General features: G+C 58.5%; 1 protein-coding gene across 1 annotated transcript; it reads left to right on the top strand.

The window, feature by feature from the left end:
* Positions 1-33: 33 nt before the first annotated feature.
* Positions 34-9,247, top strand: SNRPA (small nuclear ribonucleoprotein polypeptide A; the record flags this gene model as incomplete). The annotated part of the gene is given in 7 exon segments (NM_001082160.2): positions 34-70; positions 534-628; positions 3,619-3,791; positions 5,790-5,969; positions 7,449-7,622; positions 7,985-8,073; positions 8,875-9,247. Coding segments are annotated over 6 exon segments (849 nt in total). The 3' UTR covers positions 9,035-9,247.

Raw genomic sequence — 9,247 nt, 5'->3', positions numbered from 1 at the left:
GGAGGGGAAGTTTTGTGGTCTGATCTGAGGAGCGCAGCAGGCGCCGCTTGTGGGAGCCGCAGCCCTATCAGTGAGTAGCCATGGGTCTGGGCGGCCGTCGGCAACAGGTGGCCGGTGCGCTTGGCCTGGTGGTTTTCCATGTTTGGTCTGGGGAAACTTTCTCGCTGTGCGAGGTCAAGGACCTCAAATCCGTCCCGCCCCTAACCGCCTCTTACATCCGGGTTTTTTCCTCCTCACCAACGTTTGGGCGCGTAGGCCAATGGGAATCGCCCCTTAGGGCGTCCCGCCTACTGGGTCGCGCAGAGCCTGCTGGGACTTGTAGTAAACCCCTGGCGGTTTCCCCTCAGCACGCGGGCAGAAGCGGAGTCCTGCGCACGCTTTGTTGCCCAGGCTGCGCCTCCATCGTCTCCCCGCTGGCGCCTCGCCTCATCTTCCGTTTTGGAGGGAAGATTCCTGAACGGGCCGTTCAGTCAGCCTTGAGACGAGGGAGTAGGGGAAGCCCCGGGCTTAGGTCCTCTTTTTCCTCCTCTCAGCCCTCGCTTGGCGCCTCGCCCCATGGCAGTTCCCGAGACCCGCCCCAACCACACCATTTATATCAACAACCTCAATGAGAAGATCAAGAAGGATGGTGAGTGATCGGGGTGCTGGGGGTTGGGCTGTCCCGCGTGAGCTGCGTCCTCTCCCTCGCTCAGCCTTCGCCGGACCTGGCTCCGTGTCGTGAACGCTCTGCCCTTGGACCTGGCCGTCTTCCCCCTCTCGGGACTCCTCTTCCAGGAAGCCCTTCCCTGTCTCTCCTCAGGCGGCTGCCACTACTTCCCATAGGCCCCCGGGCGTGCCCCATCAAGCCCTGATGTTACGGACTTTCATGGGGCTGGCAACACTTGTAGCAGGGGCATCCACGTTGCCTAAGTCCCAGTTGTCAGACTAGGACACTGGGGCTCTAAAATGGAGGGCGGGAGAGGCGCAGGGAGAGAGAGCTTCCATCCTCTGGTTCGCTGCTCAGACAGCCGGGCCCGGGCCAGGTTGAAGCCTAGCCCGGGCACTCCAGCCGGGTCTCCCACGCAGGTGCAGGGGCCCGAGTACGTGGGGCATCTTCCATGGTCATCCCAGCGCGTTAGCAGGGAGCTGGACCACAAGTGTAGCAGCTGGGACGCAGCCAGGATGCTGGCGTTGTAGGCGGCACCAGAACACCACCGCCAGGCCAGAATTAGGAGTTAGCATGGCTTCCTTGTTCCCGGGTCCGGGTAGTGTGGCACAGTTGTCCCAGTTAGTGAGCCACACTCAAGCCCCCCTAGTTTTGATAGCCAGACTCCCTCTGTGGGCCCGCCTCTCCCAGCCTCTGGTGATCGCCATCCTGTGTGCAGGTGGAGGCGTTCGTCTCTGTGTTTAGCTCCCACACGAGAGGGAAAGAACTGAGTTCTTGAAGTCAGCGTCTCTCGCTGTAGTGAATTAGTAAATGATCCCCTTATTGAGCCTCCATCTGCTGGTTCACTCCTCGGATGGCCACAACAACCGGCCCTGGGCCAGACCGGAGCCAGGAGCCAGGAGCTTCGTCTGGGTCTCCCGCGTGGGTGTAGGGGCCCAAGCGCTTCGGCCGTCTTCTGCTGCTTTCTCAGTCCATTAACTGGGATTGGAAGTGGAGCAGCCGGGACTTGAACAGGCACCGATATGGGATGTCAGTATCCCAGGCAGTGGCTTAACCCACTACACCACAGTGCTGGCCCCTGGAGAAAGGTAAACTTTTTCTGTCACCTCAAGAAAATTGGCCATAACTGGGATTTGGTTTATTTTTAAAGATTTGGAAGGCCGGGAGAGAGAGATTTTCCATTTTCTGGTTCACTCTCCAAATGGCTGCAGTGGTCAGGGCTGGGCCAGGCCAAAGCCAGGAGCCAGGAACTGCATCTCGGCCTCCCCCGTGGGTGGCAGGGGCCTAAGGACTTGGGCCATCCGCTGTTGCCTCCCAGGTACCTTAGCAGGAAGCTGGATGGAAAGTGCAGAGTCGCGGGGACTTGAGGCAGGCACTCTGAAATGGGATGCAGGTGTCTCAGGGGTGCCGTAACCCTCTGTGCCACAAGACTTGACCAAAGCAGTATTTACATCTCAGTGAGGAGAAGATTGTTCCGAACTTGGCCCAGCATGTGCAGATGTCTAGGGACAGAAGAGCCTGGGGCATTCTGGGAACTACACATAGTTTTGTGGGCCTGAGCCCCGGAGGCCTGTGAACCTGTGAATCGTGGCGAAGCTTCCAGAGGGTGATGAGCTGTTGGTTCAGAGGGCCCTGTGGACTGTGTGACGTGCTGACTATACTAGGCCAGGCTGCTCCCCTGTCCTGACTGTGTCCCTTGTGACCTTCTCGGGTATGGAGGGTGAACTTGAGTGGGGTAGGGAAGACTGGAGAATGGGTAGAGTCCAGCATAGGATCAGAGCTTGGAGAGAGGATGGGAATTTTCCCACTAGGGACATTTTTGGTTAATTGCTTCAAAATATCCCTGTCAGGGCTGGCACTGTGGCGTAGCAGGTAAAGCCGCAGCCTGCAGTGCCGGCATCCCTTATGGGTTCTGGCTTGAGTCTCGGATGCTCCATTTCTGATCCAGCTCTCTGCTATGGCCTGGGAAAGCAGTGGAAGACGGCCCAAATGCTTGGGCTCCTGCACCCACGTGGGAGACCCGGAAGGAGCTCCTGGCTCCTGGCTTCGGATGGGCACAGCTCTGGCCATTGCGGCCATTCGGGGAGTGAACCAGTGGATGGAAGCCCTTTCTCTCTGCCTCTCTGTAATGCTGCCATTCAAATAAATATTAAAAAAATTATTTATTTGAAAGACAGAGTTACACACAGAAAAGGAGAGGCAGAGAGAGAGAGAGTCTTCCATCCGCTGGTTCACTCCCCAATTGGCTGCAATGGCTGGAGCTGAGCCGATCCGAAGCCAGGAGCCAGGAGCTCCTCCGGGTCTCCCACATGGGTGCAGGGACCCAAGTACTTGGGCCATCCTCTGTTACTTTCCCAGGCCATAGCAGAGAGCTGGATTGGAAGTGGAGCAGCCGGGACTTGAACCAACGCCCACATGGGATGCTGGCACCACAGGCAGTGGCTTTACCCGCTACACCACAGCGCCAGCCCCAATAAGTAAATCTTTGAAATGAAAAATCCTTGTCCCCACCCTTCCTCATCTAACGCACACACTTTATTTCCTCTCCTGGTGTTCCATTCAGTTGGTCCTCCTTTGGGCCTGGGTTATGAGAAGGCACCTTTGTTCAGCCTGAATGTCCCTGTGCGGCCGGAGGCACGGGGACAAGTTGGGGTACAGAAAGTCCGCCTGGGCGCTCTTATTGAGCGTTTGCTGTGTGCCAGGTGGCACTGAGCGCTCCTGCACGAGTTCGTGCTCCCCCATGGTGGCCCTGTGCACATCAGCGTGCTCTGCCGTACTCAGAGACACGAGCCCCGCCGCTGGGGTGCTTAGCTACTGCTGTGGCTGGGTCGAGAGGTCGCTGAACTGGCATCGGGGTTCTCTGCCCGTGGCTGGTGGTCTCATCTGGCTGCACTTCTAGAGAAGGCGCGCAAGTGCCAGGACGTGGTGCCCAGGCCTCTGCTCAGCCCCGGCTCTTCTTTCCCCCACTGCAGAGCTGAAGAAGTCGCTGTATGCCATCTTCTCCCAGTTTGGCCAGATCCTGGACATCCTGGTGTCACGGAGCCTGAAGATGAGGGGCCAGGCCTTCGTCATCTTCAAGGAGGTCAGCAGTGCCACCAACGCCCTGCGCTCCATGCAGGGTTTCCCCTTCTACGACAAGCCCATGGTGAGTGGTGCGCGAGCGTGGCCTGCGGAAGGCGCTGGGACACTGTACAGAGACACCAGTGACCAGGGCAGCTCCCAGACCCAGAGACTTTTGAGCGGGGTGGGGGGACATAGGAGGACAGGTAGAGTACTAAGGGCCAGAACAGGGAGGGAGCACAGAGCCTGGGGTGGGGGCGGTTGGAGGAGGCCCCTAACCCAGTCGGGGTTCAGGCAGGGCCTTCAGTAGGTGAGGCAGAAAGCGTGTGTGTGTGGGGGGGGTGAAGTAAGGCTCAGAGTGGACATGATGAGGGAAGTGAGAAGGTCAGGTGCATCTGGCTGGGCTGCAGGCCTGATGGGAACCTGCGAGTCTGTGTGTGTGGGCGGCAGGCAGGTCATGTCCGTTGGAAGCTGCAGGCCCGGGACAGCCGGGCCACCTGTCACTTCCATCTGGAGAGGGCCCTGCGCTGACTCCTCCTGCCTGTTGTCCCCTGTGCGTTTGTGAGCCTGGAGTTGCTGTGTCCTCGTTACCTTTCTCGGGTGTGCGGTGTTGGCTTTTGAGGGATAAAAGCCGTACATCTTTTTGTGTGAACTCCCCGTCTTCATGTGTTCCCCAAGTCTTTGCTTGGAGCACATCAGGCGCCCAGATGAGTGAATTTGTCCGGAAACGCAGTCGCTCTGCCTTCAGAGCGCGGCTCCGCGGCCTCACGCGCTGTCGGCCTGCTCTGGCCACCGCCTCCCCGCCTCAGGACGAGGGCAGTGACTTCCCTGTCTTCAGCCCTGCTCCCCACACACAGCCACGGGGCTCCGTGCAGGACGAGTGGTGGCTCGCCACTTGGCTCCGTGGCCCATGGTGCCCCAGCTGTGGCTGTGTGCCCGTTGTGCCTCTGCAGAGCCTGGCTGAGAGAGTGGACAATGAGAGAGAGACAGAGAGAAAGGTCTTCCTTTGCCGTTGGTTCACCCTCCAGTGGCCGCCGCAGCCAGCGTGCTGTGGCCGGCGCATCACGCTGATCCGAAGGCAGGAGCCAGGTGCTTCTCCTGGTCTCCCATGGGGTGCAGGGCCCAAGCACTTGGGCCATCCTCCTTTGCACTCCCTGGCCACAGCAGAGAGCTGGCCTGGAAGAGGGGCAACCGGGACAGAATCTGGCGTCCCGACCCGGACTAGAACCCGGTGTGCCGGCGCCGCTAGGCGGAGGATTAGCCTATTGAACCACGGCGCCGGCCTCTTTCTGTTTTTAAGCATCGCACCTTCCCCCACTGCATGAGCCCTACGAGGGCAAGGGCTCGTGTGTGTTTTGCTCCCAGGTCAGAGCCTAGGAGGGGCCTGGTGTTTAGTGAGAACCGTTGAGAGTGGATTTCGCTTGAAAACCCAACTGTGGGGGTGGAACTGCCCCTCACAGAGCCCCTGTCCTAGCATTGGCCTGCCTTTGGCTCAGCGTCCTCTCTCTTAAGGATTTTATTATTTATTTTATTTGAGAGGCAGAGGTACAGAGAGAAAAGGAGAGAGATCTAGCATTCACTCGTTTATTCTCCCTGTGGCTGCAACAGTCAGGTCTGGGCCAAGCCAGAGCCAGGAGCCAGGAGCCAGGAGCTGCTTCTGGGTCACCTACATGAGTGCAGGGGTCCAAGCACTTGGGCTATCTTCAGCTGCTTTCCCAGGCCATAGCAGAGAGCTGGATCAGAAGAGGAGCAGTCAGGACGCGAACTGGCGTCCATATGGGATTGCCGGCACTGTAGGCAGCAGCTTAACCTACTACACCTCATCGCTGGCCTTCTGTCTTCTCTTGGAAACACAGTCTGCTGAGCCCTCACTCCCTGTGGTGGACTGTTCTGAACATTTAACTCATTTAGTCCATATGACAGTGCTTTGACGGGGATATAATTGTCCCCACTTTACAGATGGGGAAGTTGAGACCAACCAACTTATAACGTTTCTCAGCAAGCTCTTGGTAAGGTCTGGTTTTGAACCCAGGCCCTGGGCTTGGTAGTCTGCCCTTGTAACCCCCTGCTTTCTGCTGGGTAGCGCATTCAGTACGCCAAGACCGACTCGGACATCATCGCCAAGATGAAGGGCACCTTTGTGGAGCGGGACCGCAAGCGGGAGAAGAGGAAGCCCAAGAGCCAGGAGACGCCCGCTGCCAAGAAGGCCGTGCAGGGCGGAGCGGCGGCCCCCGTGGTGGGGGCCGTGCAGGGCCCTGTCCCGGTAAGCCGGGGCCCAGAGGTGTGTCCTGTCAGCACTGGGCCTTAGCCCATTGCCTGACTTGGGGCAGGGTAGGGAAAGGTCTTCCCTTGGGGATTCAGAGCCTTCCCTTCCGTTTCCTTGCCGAGGTTGTGTGTGTCTCTCTCGGGGAGGTGAGCACCTGGGTGGTGGTATCCGTGCTCAGGGCACAGGTCCCTGTCTGCCGGCTGTCCCTCTGGGCTTTCTCCATGTCTGTCCCTTGGTTTCATTCTCTTTGATCATGTCTTTGCCGTCTTTTAAGTCAATGTTTATATAGAAGATCCAGGAGAATTTAGCAACTGACCATTGGGATTAATAAGTGAAGTTAGTTCAGGAAGGCCACTACATATAAAGTCAGTGAGAAGTAGTGGTTTCGTCTCTATACCTAGGAACAAGTAGACTCCACACTGGAGAACAGTGCCGAGCAGTCGATCTGATAGGTGTGCGGGCCTGTTCCTGGTGACAGCGCAGAGCAGTGCTGGGGGTGAAGGGAGGCCACAGCAGTGGGTGGGACATCCTCCACGCACCACGATCCATAGGACTTTCAGTGCGTGCCAAGGCCTACAGTACAAGTGACTGGGGGATCTCAGGACCAGGGCTTAAGACTTCTAGAAGCTCCAGCAGTCTCAGGGCAGGAAGGTGGGCCAGTGGGGCAGAACGAAAAGTGTAGAGACAGCCACACTTGTGTGCCCATGGCACCACCGGCTCACTGTGGTTAGGGCTTATTTTTTCCTGGTTAACAGAGCTGGGGATTGGATGTCTGTGGGGAAAAGATGAACGCTCCCTCTCAGCCTGCACAAGGTAGCGTGAGATGAATCGCAGAGCCGAGTGTTCCAGGAGAAAACAGGAAAATGTCTTCATGACCTTGGAGAGGGCATGAGGAGTGGAAACATCCTGTGTGCTAAACAGGATGCCAGAGCCCGAGTACAGAGGCGAGGACGGCGCCCTGGGCTCTGGCTCTCGCGAGAATGGGTGTCCCGGCTCCGGCCGGGCCGCGCTGTCCTGCGCTCGGCCTCCAGGCTGGGATTCCGGTCCTGGCTGTGCCAGGCCAGGGCTTTGTGCCGTTTTCCTCCTGCTGCTGCCCTGACCCTCCCTTTCCATCCCTGCCGTCCGTCCACCTCTTTCCTGGTCTCTGGATCTGGTGACATTTTTGTGTTTTGTTTTTAGAAAATGCACCATAGATTCTTGCCTCTCTGTGTGAAGTTGTCACCATCTTAACTTTAAATCTATAGATCTGTAAACAAACCAAGGCCTGACTGGAGTTTCTTACAGCTTTTTTTTTTTTTTAAACCTTTTGTGTTGGCGTCCACCTTGGCTCGGTCCAGCTTTCTGGGCGCTGTTTTCACCTCTGTTTAGGCCTGGGCCTTTCTGTGTGTGTGTGTGTGTGTGTGTGTCCGTGTGTCTGTCCCCATCCGGGTTGCCCCTCGCCACTTCCTGCATTGATCCCGCCCCCTCTCTCCACAGGGCATGCCACCCATGACGCAGGCGCCGCGTATCATGCACCACATGCCGGGCCAGCCGCCCTACATGCCGCCCCCCGGCATGATCCCGCCGCCAGGCCTTGCGCCCGGCCAGCTCCCGCCCGGCGCCATGCCCCCTCAGCAGCTGATGCCGGGGCAGATGCCGCCCGCCCAGCCTGTGAGTGTCGGGCCCCCTGAGGTCTCTAGAGATAGAGGCTGGCAGTTGAAAGGGATGGCTCGGGGAGGGGGGCTGGGCAGACCCCCTGAGGGGGCCCTGGGCGGAGTGGAGGTGGCAGGTTTGCTCTAGGTCTGGAGGGCCAGCGTGAGGCTGCAGCAGCGGCCCCCGCGTTCACCTGTGACTTAGTGCTGAGCACTGGGGCCTACTGTGCACCCTCGGTGCACGGCAGTGAGCAGAGCAGACACACGGGTGACAGCAGATGGTGCGTCCGGAGGAGGTGCCAGGACGAATCCAGGCTGGCTGAGGGGTGGGGATCAGGGCGGACTCAGGGCTTATGTGCTCATGGCCCCTTCTCCCTGCAGCTGTCCGAGAATCCCCCGAATCACATCTTGTTCCTCACCAACCTGCCTGAGGAGACCAATGAGCTCATGCTGTCCATGCTTTTCAACCAGTGAGTGGGGCCTGGGGCTGTTACCATGGGAACGGGCCTCAGCATCCTGCTGGCAGAGCCCTGAGCCAACTCAGGCTTTGCAGGAGGAACAGGGACTGAAGGTGTACAAAGAGGAGGAGGAGGAGGAGCCTGGGTTGGGACCACAGCCTGGGGGTGCCGTGGTGGTAAGGTGGGCGGGTCCCCGTGGCCACGGCATGCTAGCCTCCCTCGCCTTGGTTGGACAGGTAACCAAGCTCTGGGTCTCACTTTCCCAGTCTCTGAAACGGAGAAGAACCTTCGAGGGTGCACATAAAACAATAGACATTTTGGACACTGGCTAGACTGGCAGAACGCAGCACACCCCAGGCTGCGGTGGGGGCGGTGTCTAAACCCTGGAGCCCTGCCTGTGGGACAGGCCACAGCTCGATGTTGGGGTTAGAGTGTAGGGGGTTCACCTGGTGCTTCTGCTGCTGGAGAAACCTGTAATAGTACAAAAGGGAATTTTGAGAAGCAAGATAGGAAATACCACATATCTAGCAGATCGACAAAACAATACATGTTTTGTAAGAATGCGGCTGGGAAAAGGATGGCAGGTGAAGAGAATGAGGCGAAGGCAATTAGAGAAAGGTGTGGAAGTAAGGGCCGCGGCGGTTCCTGGGACGGTTGGCTTTGACTGGGGGAGGGCCTGGGGACTGCAGTGCCGTTTCTGCCTGGATTGTTGTCTGGGTGTCCGTGTTCAAGCTCTTCATTCCAGCCTTGCCCTGGCGGTCTGTCCCGCATGGGGCCGAGTCAGGGTCCCTGAGCTCTGCCGTTCCCTCCCAGGTTCCCTGGCTTCAAGGAGGTGCGTCTGGTGCCCGGGCGGCACGACATTGCCTTCGTGGAGTTTGACAATGAGGTGCAGGCCGGGGCTGCCCGCGACGCCTTGCAGGGCTTCAAGATCACCCAGAACAACGCCATGAAGATTTCCTTTGCCAAGAAGTAGCGCCTTGTCCCCATACCTGCCCCTGCCCCCTGTTCTGGGGCCGCCCCTCCCCTCATTGGCTCAGCCCCCTGAAGGTAAGTCCCCCTCGGGGGCCTTCTCAGAGCCGCGTGTGAGTGAGTGGTCGCCACACAGCATTGTACCCAGAGTCTGCCCCAGACATTGCACCTGGCGCTGTCAGGCCGGAATTAAAGTGGGTTTTGAGGTTTGGTTTTT

Source organism: Oryctolagus cuniculus, chromosome 18 (assembly GCF_051225735.1).
Source record: "Oryctolagus cuniculus isolate XC-2025 breed Fujian yellow rabbit chromosome 18, ASM5122573v1, whole genome shotgun sequence".
NCBI classification, from domain to species: domain Eukaryota; kingdom Metazoa; phylum Chordata; class Mammalia; order Lagomorpha; family Leporidae; genus Oryctolagus; species Oryctolagus cuniculus.
The sequence above is the reverse complement of the archived record's forward strand: the minus strand, read 5'-3'. Positions and strand labels throughout refer to the sequence as shown.